The sequence below is a fragment of the Sorex fumeus genome, unplaced genomic scaffold (genome assembly GCF_029834395.1).
Source record: "Sorex fumeus unplaced genomic scaffold, SorFum_2.1 ptg000177l, whole genome shotgun sequence".
NCBI classification, from domain to species: domain Eukaryota; kingdom Metazoa; phylum Chordata; class Mammalia; order Eulipotyphla; family Soricidae; genus Sorex; species Sorex fumeus.
In genome coordinates, this window is record NW_026606234.1 from 1727652 (window position 1) to 1755530 (window position 27879).

Here is a 27879-nt window from a genome sequence, read left to right on the forward strand (position 1 = left end):
CCGGAAGCGCCGCCGCGTCACCTCGCGGCTGGGGAGGGCGGGCGCGGCCGGAAGCGGCCGGAGGCGCCGCGTGGCCTCGCGGTGCGTCGTCGCCGTCGCCGTCGCGTCGTCAGGGCGCGTGTCCGGGGCCGCCGAGGCTGCGGCTGCGCTTCTCCAGGTAGAGGCGCCGGTAGGTCTGGAACATGGCCTGGAGCCCCCCGGGCCGCGCGTCCGAGCTCAGCGACCGGCGGGGCAGGCGCGGCGCGGGGCGGCCGCCTGGGGACGGGACGGGGCGGGGAGGATCGGAGTGAGTGGGTGGGCGGGTGGGTGGGGGGCCCCGCCCACGACCCCCGCCCGCGACCCCCGGCCCGCCCCGCCTCACCTGCGCCCCGCGCCGCGTCCGGCCGCCCGGCCCCCGCCGCGCCCTTCAGCCAGTCCTCCTTGGTGCTCCGGATCGCGGACACTGGGGGACACGGACGCGGACGCGGTCAGGGTCAGGGCTCGCGGCCCCGCCCGTGCCTCGGTTTCCCCGTGCGGGCTGGAGTCCACGTCCCGGGCGCCCGCCCGCCCCCCCACGGGCTTCCCGCGCGGGACGTGGGCAGGGCCAGGCGCCCCCCGCCCCCGCCACGACCCCTGGGCGTCCCCCCGCCCCCCCACACCCCGTACCTTGCGCGGGCTCCTGCTCCCGGCGGGGCCCGGGCTGCGGCGCCGCCCGCTCGGACCTGGAGCCGGACGCGGACCCGGCCTGGGGGATCAGCGCCTCGGGGCACAGCTTGAACTCCAGCATCCCGGGACCCGCGTCCCGCGGCCTCCGCGGCGGGTCCAGCTGCGTGAGGCAGATGCTCTGGCGCGCCGTGCACTGGAAGCCCACGCGGTTCAGGTAGCGCTTGCGCGGGCCGCCGGGGTCCTGGGCGGGGTCCCGGGCGGGGTCGGACCCGGGCTCCTGGCGGGGCGCCGCGCCCTTCCCCGGCCTGTCCCGCGGCGCCGCCCGGCCCGGCTCCCTCTTGGCCGCGGGGGCCTCCTTGTGCTTGTGGCCGCGCGCGGGGCCGGGGGACGCGGGCCTCGGGGCCCGCGGGGGGGACCTGTCCGCGCCCGGGGCCCTGGCCTGCGGCTTCTCCTTCCCGCGACCCCCCTCCCGGGGAAGGCTCGCACCCCCCGGGGTCTTACCGGAGCCGCCGCCCCCCGCGGGGCCTGCAGCCGGGCCCTGCCCCGGCCCGTCCACCCGCCTCCTCTTGGGGGCAGCGTCCAGGCCGCCTGCGCCCTCTGACTTCCTTTTGTCCCAGGCCCGGTGGTCGGCCCCGGCCGCCTTGGGCAGCAGCTTCCTGGGCCCCGCGCTGGGGGGCTGCTCCTTGGGCCTCCGGGGCAGGAAGCCCCCCTTGGCCCTGGGCAGCTGCGGCCCGGGCACGGGCTGCTTCCTCGGAGGGGCCTCTGGGGGGCTCCGGGCCAGCTCGCCGGCCAGCGGCTTCCCCTTGCCCGGGAGCCCCCGGGAGGGTGCGGGCTCGAGGGGTTCCCTGGGCTCTGGGGGCTCCCTGGGCGCGGGGGTCTCCCTGGGCTCCGGGGGCTCTCTGGGCTCCCGGGGCGCGGTGGGCCTGGGCGCGGGGGGGCGAGCGCTGTCCGGGCAGCGGCTGCTGCGGCTTCCCGGGGCCGCAGGGCTTGGCCTTGGCTCTGTCCCTGACCTTGCCAGACCCCACGAAGGGTCTTTTCCGGTCCAGACGCGCCAGAGGACTGCGGTGGCGAGGGCCGTCCTTCGCCGAGGGCCCCTCTCCCTGCTTGTGCCTCGAGGCGTCCTGCGAGGGCGGGGGGCGCTCTCTTTTCCTCTTGGGGGGCTTGGCCTTCCGATGGCCCTTGGCGAGGCTGCACTGGCACTGAGGGACCCCTTCGTAGACCGCCGAGAGCCAGCCCAGGGCACAGCACGGCAAGTCGTCCTTCTGGGGGTCTGCGGGAGTGTTCTTGGGGCACTCTGCCTTCACAGCATCCACCGGAGGGTCGCCCCCGCTCCCCTCCTTGGCGCCCTGTGCCGGGGTGTCCCTCTGTCTCCCCTCCTCAGTGTTCTGTGCTGGAGGGTCCCGACTTCCCTCCTTACTGCCCTGTGCCAAAGGGTCCTTCCAGGTCCCCCCTTCACTCATCTGGGCCTGGGGTCCCTGCTGGCCCCTCTCCTCACTGGCCTGAGCTGGGGGGTCCCCCCAACCCCCTTCCTTGCTGACATGGGCAGGGGGCTCCCTCTGACTCCCCTCACTGACCTGGACTGGGGAGCCCCTCCTACTCCCATCCTCAGTAATCTGGGCCTGGGGTCCCTGCCGGCCCCCCTCCTCGCCGCCAGCTGGGGGTCTCCGCTCCTTAGACACAAGCTGCCCTCTTGGGGCCTCCGGGTCGGTGTCCGGCTCCCGCAGGTCCTGCTCGGGAAACAGCGCCCTCATCTGCTCGGGGTTTAGGACGGTGATCTTGATCTGGCCATCATCGGTGGCTGTGGCCGCATCGGCTGGCTTCAGGGAACGTGGACGCTCCCGGCCGCGGCTGGGAAGGCGCCAGGAGGCCGGTGCCTCGCAGGTGCTCATGGGCGTTACGCCATAGGGAAACTCTCTTAGAAGCTCCGACAGCTGGTCTTGGAGGTACAGCACCGGCGGCTCCTCTCCGGGAGCCCTTTCGGCATTCTCGCAGGACCCATCCTGAGCAGCCGTCCCAGGGCCTAGGTCAGAGGTCTGGCCTGCTTGCTCCATGCGACACCCAGGTCCACTGGCCTCCATGGCCGCACAGTGTCCATCCCCAGGATGCAGGGGGGCCAGAGGAGGCAGTACTGGGGGGCGTGGGGAGGCTGGTGCTGGAAGCCGTGGCAGGACTGGCTCTGGCTCTGGGGGGCGCAGGGAGGCTGGTTCCGGTTCCGGGGGGCGCAGGGAGGCTGGTTCCGGCTCTGGGAAGCGCAGGGAGGCTGGTTCCAGTTCTGGGGGGTGCAGGGAGGCTGGTTCCGGTTCTGGAGGGTGCAGGGGAGCTGGTTCCAACTCTGGGGGACTCTGGGAGGCTGGTTCCGGCTCTGGGGGGCACAGGGAGGCTGGTTCCAGTTCTGGGGGGCTCTGGGAGGCTGGTTCCGGCTCTGGGGGGCGCAGGGAGGCTGGTTCCGGCTCTGGGGGGCGCAGGGAGGCTGGTTCCAGCTCTGGGGGACTCTGGGAGGCTGGTTCCGGCTCTGGGGGGCGCAGGGAGGCTGGTTCCGGCTCTGGGGGGCTCTGGGAGGCTGGTTCCGGCTCTGGGGGGCGCAGGGAGGCTGGTCCCAAGGGCTGGGGAGCAGTCGACCACTGAGCGGTTCTGCCAGGAAGTGCCACCCCCTGCGCGGCAGCTTGGCTCCGACCTCCCATGTCTCTGTGCTCAGCCAGCACCGGGCCCAGGGGCTCACTGAACATCTCTGCGATCTGGGGGTTGTAGGACGTGGCCCCCTCCACCAGAGAGCAGATGCTGCCGATCTGCAGCCTGTTCTCCCCCGCCCTCTCCCCGTCCCCGTCCCCGGGCTCGGCCTGCCGGGCGGCGTCCTCAGGGCGCCCCGCAGCCCAGGGCTTCGGCCCGTCCGCGCCGGCTTTCCGGGCAGCCGGGCTTCCCGCGCCCTCGGCCAGGCGGCTCTGCAGGCTGCACACGCTGCCCTCCTTGATCACGGGGTACACCATCTCGGGGGCGCCTCCTTTCACGGCTGGGGGCTTGGCACTGGAGAGGACGAGCGGGGTCACCACGGCGATCTGCAGCTCCGACCCCTTGCTCACCGCCATGCCGGGGAGCTCGAGGTTCTGCGGGGCCCCCGGCGCGGCCGAGTCCTGGGGGCTGGCGGCCGCCCTGCTCCCGGAAGCTCCCGCCGTGAGCCCGCTCTTGCTGTAGGGCGCAGGGGCGGCGGCGGGGCCGGTGCCCGGCTGCTCCCGGGACACGGCCCTGGCAGGCTCCGCCGGGCCGTTTCTCCACAGAGAGAGGCAGGTGGCCAGCAGCTCCATGGAGCAGGGGCTGTCGCTGTGCGAGTGCGCGCCGCTGGCCGGGGACGGCAGGTCTGGCGGGAGGGCGTGCTCGGCGGCCTTGGCTTCTGGGGCTCCGGCTCTCGCTTCGGGCCCCATCGGCTGGGACTCCTGAAGGGTCTCCTGCGCGCCTCTGCAGAGCTTCCCCTGCGCTGTGTGTTCCCCGGCTTCGAGCAGGCGGAGGATGATGGGGTGTTTGTGCAGATACTTGTCCTCGGCCTCGCGCAGGGACTGTGGAGGAAACGTCGCGGGCGCTCCCAGGTCTGCGGCTTCATTCTGCTCGATGCCGGCAAAACTTCCCGCGGAACACGAGGTGCTGCTTCCGGCCGCCGGGGCCCCCTCAACAGCGGAAGTCTGCGAGGGGGCCTGAGCTGGCTGGCCTTGGCCCTGGGCCGACATGGGCAGCATCTCAGGGCTGAGAGGCCCATGCAGGCCGGAGCCGAGTGCTCTGTGACTCGGGGGCCTGCCCCCAACCCCGTCCAGCTCTTTGTTCTCGGTGCTGCCTGCGGTGAGGAGGCTGAGCAGAGACCCAGAGTGGCCTTTGCCGCCTTCTTTCTGTGCCAGTTCAGGGTTGGGGCCGGGGTCACTGTATGGAGCATTCGGCGTCTTAATGCAGCCCGCCGCCATCAAAAGTTCCTTATTGATTTTGATTTTCCTGGCAAGTTCTGAAAACTTATTTTTTATCTCTACCAGTGTTTTGATATCTCTCACGAGCTTTTCCTTTGTGACATTCGTGTCCAGCGCTGAATTTGGAGGGAGGGTGCAGGGAGCCACTCTCTTCTCCTGCCTACGTGGCACAACTGTCTGCACACCGGGCATGGGAACAGAGGCCCTCGCGAGCTCGTGGAAAGGTTCTCCAGACACGGAGGTCCTTGCGGGCCCGTGGAAAGGTTCTCCAGACACGGAGGTCCTCACAGGCCCGTGGAAAGGTTCTCCGGACACAGAGGTCCTCGTGGGCCCGTGGAAAGGTTCTCTGGACACAGAGGTCCTTGTGTGCCCGTGGAAAGGTTCTCCGGGCATGGAGGTCCCCGGGGGGGTGTGGAAAGGTTCTCCGGACATGGAGGTCCTCATGGGCCCATGGAAAGGTTCTCCGGGCATGGAGGTCCCCGGGGGGCCGTGGAAAGGTTCTCCAGGCATGGAGGTCCTCGTGGACCCGTGGAAAGGTTCTCCAGGCATGGAGGCCCCCGGGGGCCCGTGGAAAGGCTCGCTGGGGATGCTGTTCATCACCTTCACGTTGCAGAAACTTCCAAGTGTGCTGAGGTTTTCAGCTGGCTTCGGCAACACGGGTCGGAAGCTGCCACAAAACTTCTTCCTGGTGTCGGGTGTATGAGGCTCCTGGGTCCGGGGCGGCTCTGCAGCTGTGTGTTTGGAGACGTGCTGAGGACTCGGCAGGGGCTGCCCTGCATAGCTGCAGCTGTAAGAGGCGACTCTCGCGTCCGGCTGCCCGGGTGCTGCCTGCTGGGGCGGCAAGGCCAGGACGGCAGCTGGAACACTGCTCCTGGCCAGCACCGGGCCTGGCTTCTGCACGGCAGGCTCCGACAGCGAGCTGGAGAAAGGGTAGGTGTGCGGCGGGGGCCTGTACTCCGGGCAGGCTGGCCCGCTGGACATGTGCTGCTGCTGCTGCTGCTGCTGCTGCTGCTGCTGCGTCCAGTGGCCCTGGAAATCCTGCAGAGCCGCGGGGCTCAGCCTCGAGCTGCCCTGGAATGATACAGGGGCGCGCGATGAGCTCACAGGGACCATCTGCAGCTGCATCGAGTAGGTGTCGGACGTGACAAACGGACTCTGCAGCACCTGGGCCATGGCAGGCGCCTTCATCCCAAAGCTGCTCTGTGGCATGGCACTGGGCGCCGGGTGCTGCAGCGCAGAGTTCCTCAGGGCTGGGCTCAGCCACGCCCCGGGGGACACACTGTGGTCCAGGGCTTTGGGCCCTTTGATGCTGGCGTAAGTGACCCTTTCCACCGAGGTCTGCGACATCACCATCGCCCCGCTCTGCATGCTTGTGGCACCGTAATTTCTCAGCTGGGCCTGCGGGTGCCCGAGCTGCGGCTGTGCGGCCAGGTCCGAGCTGCCCAGGAAGGCGCAGGCGTCCGGGCTCTGTCCAGGGTAGGCCAGAGAGCTCTGAGGGGTGCTGCCCAGGGGGCTTCTGAAGGGCTGCTCCAGGAACGGGGATCGCTTCCGTGGGTACTCGGGCGGCGGCAGGGAGGTGCTCCCAGGCTTCGCGTTCCAATTCATCGCTGACGAGCCTGTGGTCTGGGGTGTGAGGAACCTTTGGGGAACAGAGACCTGCTGTTAGAAAGCTGTCCGGTGCACACAGAACTGCCACCCAGAAGGGAACAGGCGGCCCCAGAGCTGACTGTAGGGTCTGAGACTGTCCCCTAAGACTGCACGAAAGACAAAGCCTAGCCTCTCTCGTTTGTGGGATGAGCAAGAAGGGCCCGGTGCCTCTGACCCACCTACTACCACAGCATTCTCGCTGGGCAACAATGTGGTGGCCCCTTCCTCGAGGGACTCCGTGCTTGCTATAAAAAGCACAACGTGGCTCCAAAGGAAAGACGCACCTGGGTCCGAGTTCAATCCCTGGCACCACACGTGCCCCGAGCACTGCCAGGAAGCCCTGGTGCTCACCAGCACTGCTGGGCTGGGCAGCATCAGGTGCCCAGGTGTGGCCCCGAGCCAGAGTGCATGCTCCCCCTGCAGGAGGCCCAGAGGAGCCAAGTGCCAGGGTCAGCCCTGATTGATCATGGTCAGGTGTGACGCCCCCCAGCAAGAACAGTGTCTGCCTTCTTCCATGGCTGACTCCTGAGGGCCTGACCCTTACCATCTATCACTTTTAATAGTACTAAAGGTCAAACTTCATCTTTCAAAACCGAATGGGATCCAGGTGTGTGTATGGGGGGAGGGGGGGCGTGGGCGAAGCAGCCCACAAGCACGGCGGTGCGTTCCACATGGGAGTCAGGGCCCATCCCAGTGAAAACCGTGACCAGAATCACAGTCTCACAGAATCACTGGCAGACACCAGCCTGCACCACCAGGCCACCTGGTTACTGACCTTTGCACTTCCCTGGCCTAAACTAAGAATTCTTCCATGTTCTGTAATTTTTGCTAAGTTGTACCTGGAAATCCCAAAAGTACACAATGAAATCAAAGAGTCAAAGGTTACTACAATTATTTTTTATAAACAATGACAAGAGACCAAAAGAAGGTGAATTTTACACTAACTAGTATACCAGGATATCTAAAACTGGACAGACCTATCAACCTGGCAAGATGACAAGAGGAAGAGTGATTGAAATAATTCAAGCTTCAACTTAATGCTGAAAGTACAACTAATAACCACAGAATACACTAAGAATTTTTCCAAGATACATGAAATTTTGTAAATGATCACATATATAACTGTTTAACTCACAATAAAACTAATCTAGAATCTGTAGGAAAAAAAGGCAGCCAGGAAATGGCCCTACCTCTGCCCACAGGGCACTCTGACCCCTCTATCACTCCAGTGGCAAGCGCAGTGCCTGAAGAAATGAGTGAAGCCTACTCCTCTCAGGGAAGATTACGGATCAGTCACAGCACTGAAAAGACGACTTGGAAAGCCCAGGCAGCGATGAGGGCACAGCAGGCATCCACAAGAGAGGTGACGCTGGTGCTGCCGGGGTCCGAGCTTCCCCCACCGCCAAGAACAAGAAAATTCACGAGGGTGCCGGCAGCACCACAGAGCCACACTGGGGACACTGACTCAGATCTGTGGGCTGACATGTGTCAAGGGACCAAGTGCCACAAGAGGATTCACAACTGAGGGGCCAGGTGGGCTCCCTGAGGCATCAGGACAGCCTCACTGCCCCGACATCTGTGTGTTAGGGTTCGTGACCTAAAGAACAAGGGCCACACAACTGAAGTTCAGCGGAGCCTTATTTCGCACCAAGCGCAGTCCAGAGACTGCGGGACTTTCCGGCTCGGGATTGGCTGCCTTTTCCTGGGTCAGATCTTTCAGCGATTTCTTTCTCTCCCCCTACTGGTCCCCAAGCTGCTGAGGTTGGCAGTTATTCCTGCGAGGTGGGCCCTGAAACACCACACCAGCTCTCCTGGTTGACACCAGGGTCATTCTACAGGGCCATCCACACACTGAGACTCAAAACATGAGCATAAAGTTCCTGAAAGAGTCGATGGGGGCTGCAGAGACAGGACAGGAAGCGGGCTCCCTTTCATCCAGCCTACCCAGGTTCAATCCACCCCCATATGGACCCGCAGGAGCACCGCCAGACGTGGCAAAAAAAAGTTTACAAAGAGACTTGGGTGAGGAAATGAGGGAGGGGCCATGCAATCAGCACCCCTGGTTAGTAGTTTTATACCTTCTAAGGGCACATGTGAGCTGACCAGGGTTTGAGCCCCAGCACCCATATGGTCCCCTGAATCCACAATAATCTCTGAACACAAAAACAGGAGTTAGCCCTCAGGACCACTGGGTGTGCCCCCAAAACCCTCTGCAAAAAAAAAAATTGTTTTTTAACTTTGAAGTTTGAAAGAGGCCAGTATTTCCATTTCTCAATCACTGGAAACCCTGCAAAGTGTGAGTCAAAGTGTGAGTATGTGGCTTGGAAGCAAACCTTGCAACAGAAAGTGAGATAAGAACAATCTAATGACATCCATTACATAGGAACTCATTAACAGGAAGTGAGATAAGAGCAATCCAGTGACACCGAACATGGTGACTCAGTGAAAGGAAGTGAGAATAATCCAGTGACACCCACTATAGGAAACAGTAACAGGAAGTGATGTAAGAACAATCTAGTGACACCCACTATATGGGACTTCAGGATTAGGAAGCGAGATAAGAGTAATCCAGTGACACCCCTACATAGAAACTCAGAAGCAGGAAGTGAGGCAAGAGAATCCGGTCACACCCACTACAGAGAAACTCAGTAACAGGAAGTGAGGTAAGAGCAATCCAGTGACATCCACTACAAGGAAACGCTTAACAGGAAGTGAGAACAACCCAGTGACACCCCCTAGATGGAAACTCAGTAACAGGAACTATTTCCAGGATCACGGATGGTCAAATTAGAAAAGAAAAGATCTGAAAGAGCCCTGGGCACAGTGAGCAGAACTCTTGCTGGTGTGGGCGGAGCTTTTCATCCGAGTGAGGGAGATACAGAACAACTTCAGCGTGAAGACACGATGTTCAACATTAGCAGACAGAAATGGGTCAGTGATCTCCAATCTCATCTGTAGACTCAATGCAATCCCAGCAGATGTGGCTAGAATTTTACAGAAACAGATATGCAAGAACAAGGACACAAACCTTCTTGTTTCTGTCGGGTGGATTACAAATCAGAGCAGTAGGTTCGTGCTCTGTCAATTCCTGGGATTGAAAAAAAAAAAAGAACTCAGCCCAGAAGAAAGACCTGGGTCCCTGACATCTCCCAGGGATTACTTGCCAGGTGCCTCTGGGCTCATCCTTCCTCGAACCTCAGATTCTAATGCTGAACCATCACTCCAGGGTCAGAGCATGGGCCCTGGGTGAATTTCTCCAGGCCAAGTCTCTCCGTTGTGGGGCTCAGGGCCATGCCGCAAGCAGCGCTGACCACCAGACACCAACATTCGTGGCTTTGGCCATCCTGGGCCTCTCCTCCACCCCGCACTCAAACCCGCTGTAGGATAGCTTTGGTTTGTCCTTTCTCCCTTGCCACAGGGAGCGTAGGTTTATCAGGTTACACCCATCACAGTGCTCCCGAGCCACTCCCATTCCTCTGTGCTCATCTGTAACTTCTCTTCCCCAACCAGTTAATCACTTTTCCCCCCGAATCAGACTCTGTTCATTTGTAGTCAGATCCTTCTAGGGCACTGAACTTGTAAGTTAATATTGCCTTTCTCCTCTCCTTATGCCTTTTTAATAGTTTAAAGCAATGTCCTTTTTGTATACACTGGAAGACAGTTACTATTATGCTTTTGTAACTTGGGATTTAACTGGCTTCAAATATTATTCACTTCGTGCAGGCAAGATACTCTCGGTAGCTCCCCGGGCTCTTCGAGAGGGGCGGAGGAATCGAACCCAGGTGAGCCGCATGCAAGGCAAACGCCCTACCACTGTGCTGTCGCTCCGGCCTGGTAAGCTACCCATGATGTATTCGATGACAAACACAGTAATAACAAGTCTCACAATGGTGACGTTAGTGGGCCTGCTCGAGCGAATCGATGAGCAACGAGAGGACAGTGACAGTGATTATTCATTCCCGGACATCTGCTCTCTCAACTTAAGCCTCAGTTACCCTTAGTTCCTAGTACCCCAAAAGCAAGGTCACGATGAGGGACTGAATGGACCCAGGGCAAGCTGTGAGCTACCCTGGCATCGAAATGGGCCAGGCCAAAGTGCCACGATACTCAACTTTAAGTTGAGAGCATGGTCATGGACAAATTTTGGATCATGCTGTCATGATCCAAAAGTAACAATGAGATTAGGACCCTTCTAGGTATAGGAAAGACTAATCTGGCCTGAGTACTGTAGTCTGAAATCGAGATGGCCCCAGGAGAGCAGTTCTATAAGCTTAATGTATGTCTTACTGTGTTCATACAAAATGACTAATATGATGAATGCTTATATGTTTGTTGGACAAGGAGAGGAGAAACACACCCATGGGATCCTGCTCTTTGGTGGGTCGTCCTGCTGAATGAGAATCTGTCCTAGAAGCAGCTTTCCCTGAGGGAAAGACTCTACCTCTGTTGATTATATGACCACACCTATGTGTAGTTATGACCCCAACCCTTCATAACTAGGCTGGCGGAGGGGGCGAAGGAGAATGAAGTGGGTTCCAGGAGGAGGATGAAGTAGCTTAGGGGAGGAAGAAGCAGATGGGCATGGAATAAACCGCAGTTAACACCAACCAGCCTGGCCCTCATTCCTTGCTTTGCCTGCCCCTCGCCATCATCCTCTCCGGGGTCGGGGAAGAGGCCTGCGACTACCGAACGTGGGAGAAAGAGAGCCACCGCGAGAGGCCCCTTAGTAATTTTATTTTTAGTGAACATACACCCGCAACAAAGGCTCCCCTAACTCAGGGCTTAGACTCCAGAAGGTAGAAGCAGCGTCCTGTCACCCTCCCAGCACCGGGTGATCCCTGTGTCCGGGGACCACCCACATCTGCATGCTCCATGCACACCTGCCACCCCATATGGAGGCCTCTTGCCCTCTCCCCAGCCCAGAGCCTTTCAGCTCAGTTCAAGATCTCCAATGCGGGGCTGATGGTACAGCTGTAGGGTGTTTGCCTTGCACCTGGCCGGCCCAGGTTTGATTCCCGGCATCCCATATGGTTACCAAGCCTGCCAAGAGTAAACCCTGAGCATCGCAGAGTGTGACCCCCCCAAAAAAAAACGTTTAAAAACCTCGACAGGGTAACATCAGATTTTAAATACTTAATAAAGACATTTTCAAAACACTTTTCAAAATACCTTCTACTTCCACAAGGTAACTTAGTGAAGTGACTAAAATGCTCTAGAACTGGGGCTGGAGCAATAGCACAGCGGGCATTTGCTTTGCACGCAGCCGACCCGGGTTCGATTCCCAGCATCTCATATGGTCCCCCCAGCACCGCCAGGAGTAACACTTGGGCATTGCTGGGTGTGACCCAAAAAGGGGGGGAAAAAAAAAAGCTCTAGAACAAAAGACTCACTTGATAGAAAAAACAATGAATAACAAAGTCATGAAAGAGAAAACAGCTGATGTGAATCCAATCAGATCAACAACCCCCCAACTGGGAATCCAATTAGATCAACCCCCCACAACCGCGAATGCAGTCGTGAATGCAGTCGGATCAGTAACTACCCACGGCTGTGAATGCAATCGGGTCAATGACCCCCCACGCAACTGTGAACCAATCGGATCAATAACCGCCCCCAACTGTGAATCCGACCCGGGCAATAGCAGAGCAATGTAGTTTGCTGCTTCCTCCTGGCTCTGTGTGTTGGTTCAGGAGGAGCCAAGGCTCAAGAAGCCCCCACGCCTGGTAGTAATAGATGCCCGCACCCACCCTTCCGGACCACCTGGGCAGGACGGAGAAGCTAGAGCAAACTTGTTTTTTCTTTTGCAATCGCTCTTTCGAGGATATCTAGGCTCGAGAAGAAGGGTGAGAAACCGCTAGAATCTCCTGGGATAAGTGAGATGGCAAACCCACCAGCATGGTTTTTCTCAGAAATGTGAAATCCGCAGAAGTGCAAACAGTGATGCAAACAGCAACTATAGGATTTGAAGCTTTCTTTGATAAGGGGTCTTACCTTGGCCTGCGTGCCTGACGGCTCGACCCCAGCTAGCTGGCTTGAATGAACTCCTAGTGCATTACTGATTGGACTCTTTGTGCGACAAAGGGGGGGCGGGGGCTTCCATTCTCAGACCCTAACATTTGGGGGCTCGTCCGGGATTGGAAGGACCACCTTTCTGGAGCCCCCAAAACTGGCCACCAGTACCAGAGTTGGATCCTATTTGGGTCCATGGAGAGATTCCTAGGACTAGGGAATGGGCTTGGCCCAGTGGAACGGATCTGCAGTCTAGAAACCGCGGTAAGAGAAACTGGCCATTCTCTTTTGAAGGATCTGGTCCTTTTGGGAGGCTAAGTGCCTCAGGGCAGTCAGTAGTCTGGAGTAAAGCTGGAGACTCCATTAGGAACAATCTCGGGAGACATCCCGGAAAGGCAGAGGCAGTCCCTGTGGACGCCCTTCGGCCTAGTATCTGGCACAGGGGAATCTGCTGTGTCTCTCTCTTGAGAGTGTGTCTGTGAGTGAACGGACCGTCCGTGCTGACCAGTGTGCCTCCCCACTAGTCCTGTGTCTCTCTGCTGGCCTCGTCACTATTACTCTCTTCCTTACTTCTCTAACCTTATTCTTCCCATGGACGGGCCTAGCAAGTGGCGATATGGGACAGACACAGACAACACCGAAGTCTCTCCTCAATTATTTCTCAGAGTTGCAGCAGAGGGCCCTCGACCTAGGATTGGTTATCAAAGAGGTTAAACTTAATATTTTCTGTTCATCGGAATGGCTGTCCCTCGGGGTCGGGTGGCACGCCCCAGGGATCCTTTTCTCAGGATCTAATCCTACAGGTAAAGTCCATCATCACACGCCCTGGGTCAGCCGGTCATACAGACCAACTTCCTTATACTATCCTTTGGGAGGACTTGATTGATAGCCCACCCCAATGGCTTTGTCCTTTGATTGGGTCAGGAGGTCCTAGGGAGGACCTGGGGACCCCTGAGTCATCACTGCAGACAGGAGTTTCCCCTCATCCACAGGACCCTGTCACTGTAGCTGCCCTCGTGAACCCCTCTCCTAGGATGCCAATGGCCCCAGACAAGTTACAATGCGCTGCTACACCGCCCAGCCTACTGGCTACCAGGGAGAAGCCCCCTGTCCTGCCAGAGGGAGGAGTATTTCAGTGGTTCCAACAAGAACTGGAGGCAGATCTGGCGCGTCTGGCCACTAGAGGACAGCCCCCTCTTACGGTCCTGTCTGGCAGGCAGACACGTCCCTTTCTCCCACAGCCCCTCCACCACCAGACCCTGGCTACGGCCTTAGACCTCACAGGTAGAGGGGCGACCAGAGGGACTCAGAGGAACCCTCCTCCTCTACCGGGGACCCAGTGGTCCCTCTGCTCCCAGTTCGCTCGATGAGGCAGGCAGGCCCGGGGGGTGGGGGGGGAACGGGACACATGGGTATATCAATACTGGCCCTTCTCCTCCATTGATCTGTATAATTGGAAGACTCAGAACCCCCCACTTTTTCGAGGACCCCAAGAGGCTGACGGCCCTCACAGAATCCATCATGCACACCCACTCCCCCACCTAGGATTGCAAACAGCTCCTCAACACCCTTTCCACAACCGAGAAGAAGGAGCGGATCCTCAACGAAGTGAGAAAGAATGTTTTGGGAGAGAATGGACGCCCCACCACGCTGCAGAACCTGACTGATGATGCCTTTCCCCTTGACCGGCCCAACTGGGACTTTGGGACCGAAGCAGGTAGGTAGCGTCTCCGGGTCTATCACCAGACTCTGATGGCAGGTCTCCGGGCGGCGGCACGCCGACCCACCAACTTGGCTCAGGTGAAAGCGGTGTGCAAGGGACAGATGAAAGCCCGGCCGTGTTCCTAGAGCATCTGTATGATGCATATAGGCCGTACACCCCACCTGACCCTTTGGCTGAGAACCAGTCCGCTGTTATTGTGTCATTTATTAATTAGGCTGCCCCAGACATCAGGAAGAAACTCTATAGCAGGAAGGCTTGGGGGAGATGTCCACGAGGGACATCATGACGAAAGCAGACCGGGTTTTCATACTCGAGAAACCCCAGTGGAAAGGGAGGAGCGGCTCAGGAAAGAGGACAGGGAGTACTGGGCTAAGGAGAAACAGCACGGGGAAACGGCAAGGATTTTCTTGGCCGGGGCAAAGGAGGGCCCTAGGGAGAAGAGGAGAGCCAGAAGGGGCCACGGCGGAAACTGGACAAGGAGCAGTGCGCGTACGGCAGAGAATACGGCCCCTGGAGGAAAGAATACCCCAAACTGAAGGGAAGCCGAGGTCCAGCTCCCAGGAAAGACCAGAGAAGGCAAGGCTCTTCCTGGCCAACGCTGGTGATGAGGACTTGGAGAGACGGGGCTCTGACCCCCTCCCCGAGTCTTGGGTGACCGTTTATGTGGAAGAGAAGCCCACAGGGATGATGCTGGATACCGGAGCACAGTACTCAGTCCTGAACCAACATACAGAACCATTAGCAGGGAAAACCAGCATAGTTCAAGGGGCGACGGGGACTAAGGTCTACCCATGGACTTCCAAGAGGACTGTGGATCTGGGAAAACACTGGGTCTCTCACTCATTCTTGGTAGTTCCGGACAGTCCAGCCCCTTGTTAGGGAAGGATCTATTGACCAAAGTCTGAGCTCACATTTACTTTGACCCAGGGGGAATCAAGGTGATGGATGGAGAGGGCTTCCCCTTGCAGGGTCAGACCCTGTCATTGCAAGACGAGTACCAACTGTTTGACAAGGGACAGGGGGAAACTGGGGACCAGAGGTTGAACATTGGGTGAGAAGGCACCCACAAGCCTGGGCCAAGGTGTCTGAGATCGGATATGCCACACGCCAAGCCCCTGCGGAGTTGAATTTGCGACAGGAGCCCAGCCAATCAGGGTGAAGCAAGTATCCCATGACCCCCTCAGGCCCGAGAAGGAACTGCACCCCACCTTGCTAGGCTGCTAAAAGCAGGAATTCTGCGCCCCTGCCAGTCAGCCTGGAATACCCCTCCTCCCAGTGAAGAAAGGGGGAGGGATGGACTATCGCCGGGTCCAGGACCTCCGGAAAATCAATGAGAGGGTAGCCGATATCCATCCCACTGTGCGGAACCCCTACACCTTGCTTAGCTTATTGCCCCCACCCACTGTTGGTACACAACCCTAGATTTGAAAGATGCGTCTTCTGCATGGCCCTAGCGCCCAGCAGCCAGCTGATATTTGCCTTTGAGTGGTCAGGGGACTCTCGAGGAGGGAGTAGGAGGGGGGCAATTAAGATGGACGTGACTCCCTCACTCTGTTCAATGAGGCACTGAGCAAAGACCTCCAACCGTTCCAGCAGAAGCATCCGACAATCACCCTATAGCAATACGTGGACAATCTGCCGGCGGCTGCCCCCACGCGGCCTGAATGCTGGAAGGCGACCAGGGATTAGTCAGGGAACTGGGAGAGAGGACACAGGGTAAGTGCTAAGAAGGCTAACATTTGCAAGAGAACTGTGACATACCTGGGGTACAGAGTAAGTGGACCAGGTGGCTGAAGGAGACAGTGAAGGAGACCATCCTCCTAATTCCTATCCCCAGCTCCCCACGGGAGGTTAGGAAATTTCTAGGAACGGCCGGATACTGCTGGCTGTGGATACTTGGCTACCTGGAACTAGCCCGACCCCTGTATGAGGCCACAAGGGAAGGAGCCCTGAGGGAATGAACTGCAGACCGCCAGCAGGCATTCGAGAAACTCAAGGAGGCCCTCCTTATTAAGGCCCCCGCGCTGTCCCTTCCAGACCCCACTAAACCGTTCACCTTGTACGTGGACGAGAAGAGAGGGATAGCGAAGGGAGTCTTAACTCAGCAGTTTGGCCCGTGGAAGAAAAAAACAATAGCTTATCTGTCGAAAAGGCCAGACCCTGTGGCCGCCGTGCCTCCGTATCATAGCAGCAGTTACCCTCATGGTCAAGGACGCAGATGAGTTAACCTTTGGACAGGACTTAAGATTAGTGACCCCTCATGCCATCAAGGGGGTGCTACGGCCCCCGGGAGATGGATGAAAACTCCAGACCGACTCAGCATCAGGGACTCTTGATCGATTCCCCCAGGCTGACCTTCGCAGAGACCACCACACTCAATCCTGCCACACTCCTGCCCACCAGAGTCCCAGGTCCCAGGTGGCAAAGGGGAACTCCACACCACCACCCCTTTCTCGTCCACTACCGCTGCCCCGGCCCGGCGCATTCCACCGTCCACAAATCTGCTCCCATCCGGGGACCACACCAGGTCAGAGGTGGAGAGCTTACTGTCCTTCAAGTCCGGTCGGAGCTGCATGACTTTGGAGAGGATCTCCTGGCAGTCGTACATAGGAGCGTCCAGGTCTGGGGTGGGCGGGAGTGTCACTGCACGCACTACTCGGGTTCGGGGGAGGGCACCGGGAAGTGGCTGGGAGATAGACTTTACAGAAGTTAAACCAGGAAAGTATTGTTGGTCATGGCGGACACATTTTCTGGGTGGGTGGAGGCATTCCCCATGAAACGGGAGACTAGTCAGGTGGTTGCTGAAGTTCTATTAGAAGAGATTATTCCCTGGTACGGGGTCCCCAAAACCCTAGGCTCAGACAACGGCCCGGCTTCCATCAGCCAAGTCCTGCAGGACTTGGCCCGGGTGGTAGGTACTGACTGGAGTACAACCCACAGAGCTCTACCTGGCAGGCAGAGAGAATGAATCGGACCCTGAAAGAGACCTTATCTAAATCAGTCCTCGAGACCGGCATGGACTGGGTGATGCTCCTACCTTATGCCATGTCCCGGGTCCAAAATTCCTCTTATGCGCAGGGACTGACTCCTTTTGAGATCACGTATGGGGCCCATCCTGCATCATCAGGCGGACCTTGTGGAAGGATAAGTGATCTGGCCCCAAATTACTCTGCCAGTCTGCAAGCCCTGCATAGAGTGCAGCAAGAGATTTGGCCCATTCACGGTATTAATGACCACCCCTACTGCTTTGAAGGTCGAGGGAGGGGATGGGGCTTTGGGTCCGGAGATCAGTCACGAAGCGAGCAGGAAACGGAGGCTCCCGATTCCAGAGGGACCTCAATCCAGTGTCATTCAAATCCACTCAAGCTCCGGCTGGTTCAAGGCACTCGTGGAAACGAGAGCTCCCACCAGCCTTGACCGCAATGGGGAACCCTTGGTGGACCCCGTACTCAGACCCATCCGAATCCTGGAAGATTGCAAGAACCCCCTATTGGACCGTTAAGACTGTCCTAAGTCCCCTTGGCGTTGTGGTGGTGATTCTCTGCTCTCTGCTGCTGCCCGGCTCAGGGAACACCAACCCCCACCTGCCACTTGGGCCCATGGGGGAGCTTGGAAAAGTAGGGGAGGACAGGGTAATGTTCTCTGTGACCAAAAAGGCCCCCCTGGGGACCCGGTTCCCTACCATTGGTTTTGACTTGTGTGACCTAGTTGGGACGGACTGGGATAGAAGCATCCAAGACCCCAGGGCACTTGCCCATGGCTGCCAAGGACCGGGGCCGAGGGTGGGAATCCAGCGCCATTACTTCTATGTCCAGGGACTCAAAACACGAACAAGTGCAGGGGCGTGCAAGACTAATTCTGTCAATCTTGGGACTGTGTCAGTACAGGCTACGTAGGCTGGGCGGCTCCGAGTATGGGGGACCTTATCCGAGTCACTAAGAAGTGGACTGGCACCAACTGGGAAAAATGTCGGGAAAGATGTTCGCCCATACAGATACAACTTACAGAGGAAGGCAAGAAAGCCCCCGACTGGTATGTGGGAAAAGTTTGGGGATTGAGGCTATATGCCACTGGCACTGACCCAGGAGGACTCTTCTCCCTCCGACTCCGTATCCTGCCACCTGTGGTCCCAGTTGGACCCAACAGAGTCCTGGGTCCCCTGAGGGCTACAAAGCTAACCAGGCCCCGGCTCACCGGAGCGGTAGAACAGTCGACCCAAACCGAGCCAACACAGCTCCAGACCAATGGGTGAGCCCAGCCAGAAGAGACCCCTCGTGGGGGATGCTGACGGCAGCATTCCAGGCCCTGATCTCATGTCTTCAGACTGCACTAAGTCTTGCTGGCTTTGTTATGACATCCGGCATCCGTACTATAAGGGGGTAAGGCTCAAGTCCACCTTCAACTTCTCCAGGGAAGAAAATCCAGCCAGTTGCACCTGGAGAAACCGGGTCCAGGGACTGACTCTTCCCCAGGTCAGCAGGGAAGGAACATGTGTTGGAACCGCCCCACCCCAGTGCAAGGACCTTTGTGGGGCAGTGATGAAAGTAACAGGAAAAGAGGGATGGGTGATCCCGAACCAGGGAGGGTGGTGGATCTGTTCCCAGAAGGGGCTCACCCCGTGCTTGAGCACTTCCGTGTTCGAGCTCCACGAGGAATTCTGTGTTATGATCGTGGTCCTGCCCCGGATCTTGTACCACCCGGAGGAAGAGATGTTCCCTCACTGGGAAGGGGGTCTCCACAGGTTCGGAAGAGAGCCTGTTGCAGACTGAACTATAGCCATGCTGTTTGCCTGAGCACTGCCGGAGTGGGCACAGGGATGGCATCCCTGGCCACGGTAGGCTCTGGAATGACTTCCCTAAGAGCAGCTATTGACGAGGATCTGGAGAGAACAGGGACCTCCATCTCCCACCTGGAGGAATGCCTCACCTCACTGCTGCGGAACAGGAGAGGGTTGGACTTACTGTTCCTCCAGCGGGGAGGCCTGTGTGCCGCCCTGGGAGAGGAGTGCTGCTTCTACGCAGACCACTCTGGGGGGGTGGGGGCTCCACGGCCAAGGTCCACGAGGGACTAGCTAAACGGAAGAAAGAAAGGGAGGCCCAGGCGGGTTGGTTTAAGTCCTGGTTCCTCAACCAGCCCCCAGGAATGACCCTCCTGTCGGCGTTGGCAGGACCCCAACCCTCTTTTTCTTGCTCTTAACAATTGGGCCCCTCGTAGTGAACAAGCTGCTTGCATTTATTAAGGACAGCATTAGCGCTGTTCGGCTCCTAGTGCCACGCCAGTAGTATGATCAACGCCCCGGGGCAGATCCCGGCCCTGAGGACGATTCCTCAGTATGAACAAGACAAGCGGGGAATGTTGGCTCAGGAAGAGCCAAGGCCCAAGAAGCCCCCACAGCTTGCGGAAATAGATGCCCACACCCACCCTTCCAGACCACCGAGGCAGGAAGAAGAAGCTAGAGCAAATTCGTTTTTGCAACTGCTCTTTCGAGGATAGCTAGGCTCGAGAAGAAGGACGAGAAACCGCTAGAACCTCCTGGGATAAAATAAGATGGCACCTCTGGGCGACCTAGTTACAGAACCCACCAGCATGGTTTTTCTCTGAAGTGTGAAACCCACAGAAGTGCAAACAGTGACGCAAACAGCAACTAAGAGTTGAAGCTTTCTTTGATACAGGGTCTTGCCTTGGCCTGTGTGACTGATGGCTCGACCCCAGCTAGCTGGCTTGAATAAACTCCGTGTGTGACTTACATTACTGACTGGGCTGTGCGACATGGGGCCGGGGGGATGGGGGGGTTTCCATTCTCGGCCCCTAACATGTGCTCAGGGATCACGGCTGGTGGTATTTGGGGTACCCTGTGGAGGGCGGGGGTCTACCAAGAGTCATCAGTGATCAGAGCCTTACACTTCCTGTCTCTCCATCCCAGCAGCTCGTTTCTGAATGGAGTAAACAACCGAAAACACAAGGCATGGACTTCAACTCTTAGAAGCACAAACGATGCACACCTTGAATCCAAGATATCAAAAGCAGAAAGAAAAAATGCCAGCAAACAGTGCCCACAAGAGGACTACACCAATGACCAGGAAAGAGACTGGACACTGGTGGGGACAGCAGGGGCCGTGTCACCAAGGGCAACATCCTACCCAGCTGTCACACGCACGCACGGACACCCACCACCTGCAAGGAGCAGTGTCACCCAGGACAGCGTCCCACCCAGCTGCCACACACGCAGACACCAGCTGCAGAGAATCCACAGGGAGATGGTTCTGACATGCCCGATGACGACCCCCATTCTACTGTCTGGGAGGTGACCACCAGGCCACTCGTCATCAGCCATGGAGCCCGTTGTGGCCCTGCTCCCCAGGAAGTGCTCAGGGGTGCCTTGGGCCCGTACCGCCCCCCAGCTCACTCCCACAGCGCCCTGCTCCCCGGGGGCCCCTCTGCGTGAGGCGGAAAGTGAACAGAGGGAGATTCCACGCTGGGGCACTGTAGAAAACCAGCTCTGGGTGGGCTCAGAGATCAGGCTGACTCAGTTTCCCTGCACTGTCCCAAACAAAGCATGCACAAGCGTCCCCTTTGCTTCACCCAGGGACCCTGGCCAGCAGGACAGCACTCCGATCGGCTGGCAGCTACGCTGAGCACAGTGGCACGGGCCTGCGGGGCTGGCTGAACAGCTCCTGTGGGCGGCGCCCACTGGCCCACCCGGACCCAGGCCCAGCACGGTGAGGGCTGCAAGGCCTGCAGTGAGACGCGGAAGCCGCAATGTGGCCTGGCCACCCTGTCCCCAGAGGCCCTCAGCACACCGCGGTGTCCAGTGACACCATCACGTGGAAGGACAGGGAGACAGATGCTGAGGCTGAACCTTGCAGAGGTGGCTGGTGACGGCAGCCTCAAGAATCCTCTCTGAAAACAATGCCATCCTTCGCGGCCATTTCCTGCTGTCTAATGGAGAGCATCACACAAGCATTAAGATTTTTTTTTTCTTAGTCTGGAGCCATCCCCTGCAGTACTCAGGGCTTATTCCTGGCTCCACGTTCAAGGATCCCTCGTGATAGGGCTCAGGGCACCATATGAGAACAACCTGGGTCAGCCGTGTACAAAGCAAGCACTCTGCCTGCTGTATTATTTCTCCAACCCTTGGATTATTATTTTTGTGAAGATTATTACATTTAACCCTTTTTTTGGGGGGGGTGTTTGGGGCCACACCCAGCTGTGCTCTGGAATTATTTCTGGCTCTGCTCTCAGGGATCACTCCTGGCAGGCTCAGTTGGCCATACAGGATGCGGGGATTGAACTCAGACCAGCTGTGTACAAGGCAAGCACCGTCTCCGTTGTACTTTCTCTCCAGCTCCAAAGATTGCCATTTTCAAATCAAATATCTCAGTATTTGCCATTTTCTAACTTTCTGATGCCGTAAATATAAGGCATTCTGCGTCCTCAAGAATGTGCCGCGGGTGAGGCCAGAGTCTGCCATACTGATGGGACATGCGTGCAGTCCCCAGATCCCTCTTCTGCATGGCAGGCCATTTCTGTTGGACTGTGTAGAACAGGACAAAATGTGGATGTTTGCAACAAACCAGAAGACTTAGTTACTAACAGGATTGGTCAAAAAATAACAAATTACCAAGGAAACAGACATTAATGCCAATCCTACAGGCATCTGAGAGTACTATAAGACAATACTATGAAAGAAATACCACGAAGAAGAGAGTAATGAAAGAGTATTATTAGTGCTGTTAAGATCAGAGTATTGCAAAAGCACCATGAAGGTACAAGAGAATTACTAAAAGTACTATGACAGAATACTCTAGAAGGACTATGGAACTCTGTGAACAACTACGTCAATAATCTGATAGTCAGATACAAAGGACAAAACTCCAACTGACCAAAACTGACTGAGGAGGATAAAGATGTCTTCAACCCCATGTTCTCCCTTGAACACCTATCTCGCTGGCTTATTTCCAGTCAAGATGGCCGTGTTCTCTCTCAAACACAGGCTCCTTCTCTCCCCTCACATCTTTCTAAGTAAGTTTTAATAAATAAACTTGCTTCAGAGAGAGGGTGGGGAGGGGGAGAGGGAGGGAGGGAGGGAGGGAGAGAGAGAGAGAGAGAGAGAGAGAGAGAGGTGAGAGGGAGGGAGGGAGAAAAAAGGATCAAGACGGCATAAATCGACCAATAAAGGACCCAAAGCACATGCTCTGCATGCCGGGGTCCCAGGATTAACCCAGCACCGCCAAGAGTGACCCTGGACTCATAACTAGGAGTGGCCCAAGCACCAATCCAGAGACCACCCTCATACTGGTTAGATCCAGATAGTTTTCCCTGTGGGTCATAGCAAAATTGAACTTTTTTTAAACCGATTCTAGAAACTACTCTAAAATGTAAAGGGAAACTATTTCCCAATTCAGTACTGACACAGGATCACCCTAATACCAAAATGAATGAAATTATAATAAAACTAGTCTGTTAAACTACATGTCAAGTTTGCAATGAAATACAAGGCAAATCCAGCAGGTACAATTAGTATCCCTGCAAGGAAGGAGCTGGCCGGCCAAGGGAGCACAGCAGGAAAGCACTCGCTAGCATGCAGTGACAGCCAGGAGTGATATCCTGAGTGCAGAGCCAGTCAGGAGCAAGCCCCAAGTATCACCAGCTATGGCCAAAAAACAATTAAAAAAGAAACAAGGTTTGGGGCTTGAGAGATAGCACAGTGGGTAGGGTGTTTGCCTTGCGTGCAGCCGACAGCATCCCATATGGTACCCTGAGCACCGCCAGGAGTAACTCCTGAGTGCAGAGCCAGGAGGAGTAACACCTGTGCATCGCAGGGTGTGACCCAAAAAGAAAAAAAAAAGAAACAAGGTTAAACATCAATGAAATGCAAAAAAAAAAAAAAAAAAGCAACTTATCTGATGAATGAGCCCAACACCCTCTCATGATAAACGAAGGGACTTTCTCCAGAGGGAACCTCCTCCACCGGAGGGAGCCCACAGTCCAGGCGCAGGGCCTGTCCCTGCCATGCCATGCAGGCCTGAGCCAGAGGTCAAGTCAAGCAGCAGGTAACCAGAGGGAAATGGAAACAAAGACCCTGGACGGAGAGCGCAGATGGCACCACCTCAATACCGGGTGATGCTGAGACCCCAGCACCTAAGGGACCCCCATAGCTCAGACCTTTAACCTTTAAATGTAAACATCCTCGCCTCCCGGTTACCACAGGGCCCAGGTGTGAGGAAGTCGTGACCTACGAGCCTTCCGAGTTCCACGAGTTCCACGTTTTCCTCCCCAAGATTGTATCAGACTCTAACGGTTTGCACCTAAACAGGCCCGGACAATGTATACTTTGATACATGCTTGTCCTATTCCTCCACATTTCCTTGTTTTGATTCTTTCCGCTCTGTTGAGTTTCTTGGAGGCTTACAAGACGAGAGCAAATAAAAGGAGGCTGCAGAAGCTCCTCCGGGCCATGGAGCCTGAGGGGGCTCGGCCCTGTGCGGGAAGCTGGCCACCTAACTGACCAAGGGCCTACGTGACCCGCGACAGGCCAAGTCCCGACTTGCACAAATCCTGTGCTATGCATGGAATCCTGTGCTATGCATGGTTATCTCGAGGAAACATCTGTCACAGAAACATCTGTCATGACTGTCCGCAAAAACAAGGAGTAACTGGCAATGATTAACCATGTATGTGGAACCTACAGACTTTGTAACTTTCCTGACCATATATGGACAGGACCTCTTTGTGTAACTGCCTTATGCCTTGTATGCATAGTTTCCTGTACTGACAGGTATCTAAGCCCCCGCTGCCCCGAATAAAGTCCTGTCCTGTCCCATCCTCTCTTAGCTTCTTGTCTCTTCTTGCGTCCGTGTGTTCCTTGCACGTACGGAACCTGGAACCCTCCCTGCAGGACTGGGAGGCGACTCCGCGCCCCCCCCCCCACAGCCCTGTCTTGCCTCTGCCCCTCCAACCGCCTCCAACAGCCCAACCCAAGGTAGGTTCCTACGCCAAGAAGCCTTTCACTGGTGGCGGCAGCCGCCAAGTTCTTCGTGACCTCTGCATGGGGTTGGTTGGGTTAGTTACAGATATGCTTGGATGGATTTTTTTGTTTGTTGGGCTAGGCCCCTCAGGGCCCACAGTCACTCCTGGCAGGAGTTGGGGATTTACTGGAACCATTTCTGTGGCCTCCAGATTTAAGCAATTTTTTTGTTGTTTTGTTTGGGGGCCACACCTGTGTTCCTCCTGAGTCTGCAACTCGATGTTCACTCCTGGTGGGGCTTGGGGGACCCATGTGGGTTAACATCAGACCCGGGCCAGGCATGTCCATAACAGGAGCCCTACCCGGTACTCTCTCACCAGTCTCAAGATGTTTGATTTTCTAATCAAGAGCAATGCCTGACGGTGCAGAGGGGTTGGTCTGGACATGTGGGCAGTGGTGCCATCCTGGGTCCAGCGTGAGGCAGATCACCCCAGAGCCAGGGAGGCATGGATGGCTTTTGCAACCATCTCTATTTTCGCCTCAGAAAACTGCAGGTTGCTAGTCCGCTGTCTCCTAGGGTGATGGACATGGCGCAGGACTGGCCAGTGGAGAATCTCCCAGGCATCCTGTCCTTCACTTGCATCCTCTCCAGAGCCTCAGGCTGCCCAGGTTTCCGGAGGCTGTCCTGGCGGAAAGTCACTTTCTGTGCAGCGAGCAAGTGAACCTCCCTTGGAGGTGCCAGGTGGCTCCAGGAGTCTGCTGGAGGTAGCTGGCCATTGTCCTGTCTGGAGAGCCACCCCTGCGGAGGCTTCTGGGCCCTCTGCAGCACAGCCAGCCCACCAGGACCTCCCAGAAACCGAGTCTGGGCAGCGTGTCCTCTGGTCGCTCCCCATCTTTTTTTTTTTAATGTGGTTGGTTCCTCAACACACGTGTAACATTAAAAAATTATGCAAGTGGGGCTGAGTGATAGCACAGCGGGTAGGGCGTTTGCCTTGCAAGCAGTCGACCCAGTTCAACTCCCAGCATCCCATGTGGTCCCCTGAGCACCGTCAGGAGTAACTCCTGAGTATCACCAGGTGTGACTCAAAAAGCAAAAAAAAAACAAAAAAAAAAACGAAAGCATTCCACATAGAGGAACATAAAAAGAATGAAATACCTTTAAAAACTGTAATAAAATCAAAATCTATACACATCATTATTATAGGACATTGCCAAAAAGAATAAAAACCTAAAATGTAGGAAGTCCTACAGTTATGACTTGGAAGACTTACTAGTGTCACAGTCGATCTACAGATTCACTCCAATTCTTACCAAATCCTAGCTGTCTTTAAGAAACCGAGCAGGTCATCTGCAAGCTCATTTTGGAAAGAATAAAGGGGGCTCACCCATCCCCCAATTTCCAAACACTGAAAAAAATTTAGTAAGCAAGACCAATGTGGTCCCAGACAGGAACTAAAATCCAGACTATGCAAAGAACCCCTACGACTCGGACACGAGTGCCCCTCAAACTCAGTGTCCACAAAGGCCATCCGCACACAGTTCCATGGGGACAGCCCCAGAATCCCACAGCACTCTCCTTCCTCCCAAGAATGCCATTAACAAAAAATGGGGTGCTGGCGAGGACACGGACAACCGGAATCGGGCAATGGAGAATGGCCCCCTTCTCGAGAGGGGCTTTGAGTGGTTCTCAACAGACCAAAGCCAGCATGCCCAGAAGCACATACATGCCCGGAAACAGTCATTCCGTCCACACGACCCTCCGTGGGGGCTCACGGCACTGTAATTCCCCACAGTCCAATGTGGGAACTAGACCCACCCGAATGTCTGTGAGCTGGTAACAAAGGTGGCATGTCACGCTGATAACACAGTGGGTAGGGCATTTGGTTTGCCTTGCATGCGGCCAACATGGCCAACCCGAGTTAGATTCCTCTGCCCCTCTCGGAGAGCCCGGCAAGCTACCGAGAGTATCTTGCCCGCCTGGCAAAGCCTGGCAAGCTCCCCGTGACATACTTGATACGCCAAACACAGGAACAACAAAGTCTCCAATGGAGACGTTACTGGGCCCGCTCGAACAAATCGATGAACAACGGGAGGACAGTGATACAGTGATGTCACTCATGCTGAAGGCCTTGGCAGAGGAATGGGACGCAGTCCTGAGGCTTCCACACGGGTGGCATCTGCACGCAGCCAACCCCGGTTCCTGTCCCCCAGCACAGCAGGCTGCAGCTGCGCTGAAAAACAACTCGTGATTCAGGGTCTGATGCACGAACCCCTTTCACACGGTCACGGAAAAGTCTCCTGGAGAAATGTGAGCTCCCCACCACTCTCCCCTAAAGTGGACCATGGGCCAGAAAGAGTCCAAGATGGAAGTGCATGTCTGGCACAAACACAGCCGACCCTGGCTGCATCTCTGGCACTACAGCAGTGAGCCACGAGCACCTCTGGGCGCAGCCCCAACAAACCCCAACACTGCCCCCTCCCCCCCAAAAAAAGACTTAAGAAAGGCCTGCCAGGTGTGCCCCTCCCCCCAAGCCCTACTCCAGTGGCGCAGCTGGGAGGATGAGGAATGTCCCTGGTGGAGAGTCCAGAAGCAGCATTCACACCCAGAGCAGAGGCCCCAGGGCAAGACCAAGGAGATGCCGCACTGCCTTGGCTGGGGGACACTCCTGAGGGTTTGGCCAGAAGAGGCCAGGAGCAGCCAGGAACCCAGGAACGCAGCTAAAAGTTGCCTTTCAGGTTCAGATGCGAAGTCCAGCTACCCCTGAAGGTCTGAGCTAATGAACTTATCCATGGTGTGGATCCAAGAGATCCAGTAAGTTCTCAGGGGGCCTCAGAGAAGTTCTCAGAACCCTCCAGGATCTTTGTCTTGTTAAAGCTCAAACAGTAACACAACCTAACACCACCTGACAATTCTCACAATTCAATTTCATTGGTTCATCACCATGTCTCATAACCTGACACAGCTCAAGAGAGTTCCATGATTGTCTCGGGACTCGGCAATCACCAGACGGTGAGTGACTGTTCCACGGGAGACACTTCCCCCTAGGCCCGCCTCCAACGCGGCCTGGGATTCACGGCAAGGAGTCACCTCCCAGCTCAGCACCCAAGGACAGCTACTCCCTCGACTGCCCGCAGCCAAAGCCAGGCCGGCACAGTAGCCAGCGCTGGCTGCGGCCTTCCTGGGTGGACTCACACCGCCTCCCACGGGACAGGTGGAGGGTGGGGGGACTGCCTGGCCAGACCCCTCCAGGAGCCCTGCGCATCACCGGACACGGGACTCGGGTTCGGGACCACAGCTGCCCTGCTGAAGAACGCATTTTGTCTCGGTGTGGATTCGAGCCACAGCTGGAGGGGCCCGGGGCCGACTTCGGACGAAGTCGCTGGGCAGTGGCCCAGGGCCCGCCCGCGGGGCAGGAGGCAGGCGCTTGGCCCCTGGACAAGGTAACGGGTTGGCGCCGATGCGGGTCAGGACACGGAACGGCCCACGCCCAGCAAAGCCCACGGGTGGGGAGCCGGCCCCCGCTGGCCGGAAAACGCTACCCACTCCTGGGACCAGCGAGGAGACTGAGGCAGAGCTGGAAACACCTGCGGGAGTCTGGGGCCCCAGGGGAGAGGGGAGGCCGGCGGGAGGGCAGCGGCCAGGCCCGGGGTCCCCACCAGCGCGGGGAGGGGCCGGGCCGGGCCCGGGGTCCCCCTCCCGGGGCCGCCACTTACCTGCAGGGCCCGGGCGCGGGTCCGAGCGCCGTCCTCCCGCCCGGCGTGGGGCGCGCCCGCGGGCCCCGGCCGCCGACTGCCCGGGCTCTGGGGACGGCGACGGTCGCCCCCCACCATCGGCGTGGCCCGGCGCTGCCCTGGGCTCTGCACGGTCCGGCGGGCGGGGCGGGGCGGGGCGGGGCGGCCGGGAAGGCGGTCCCCGAACCCGAACCCGAACCCGAGCCCGAGCC

General features: G+C 57.5%; 1 protein-coding gene across 1 annotated transcript; it reads right to left on the minus strand.

The window, feature by feature from the left end:
- On the minus strand, positions 1–27695 carry RESF1 (retroelement silencing factor 1). The gene is made up of 5 exons (XM_056107816.1): positions 27650–27695; positions 1666–6228; positions 646–1568; positions 362–442; positions 1–255 (listed from the first exon to the last, which is right to left on the minus strand). Exons 2-5 carry the CDS (start codon positions 6192–6194, stop codon positions 110–112), a joined length of 5679 nt encoding a protein of 1892 aa, XP_055963791.1. The 5' UTR covers positions 6195–6228; positions 27650–27695; the 3' UTR covers positions 1–109.
- Between the last annotated feature and the right edge of the window lie 184 nt (positions 27696–27879).

Bases quoted from the DNA above. Each gene is read 5' to 3' on its own strand.
- RESF1 (XM_056107816.1), bottom strand. From the start codon at position 6,194: ATGAATTGGAACGCGAAGCCTGGGAGCACCTCCCTGCCGCCGCCCGAG. The intron at 1,569-1,665 runs GTCTGGCAAGGT...CCCCGCGCCCAG, and splicing joins CGGAAAAGACCCTTCGTGGG to GCCCACCGCGCCCCGGGAGC. The intron at 256-361 runs GTGAGGCGGGGC...TCCCGTCCCCAG, and splicing joins GGACGCGGCGCGGGGCGCAG to GCGGCCGCCCCGCGCCGCGC.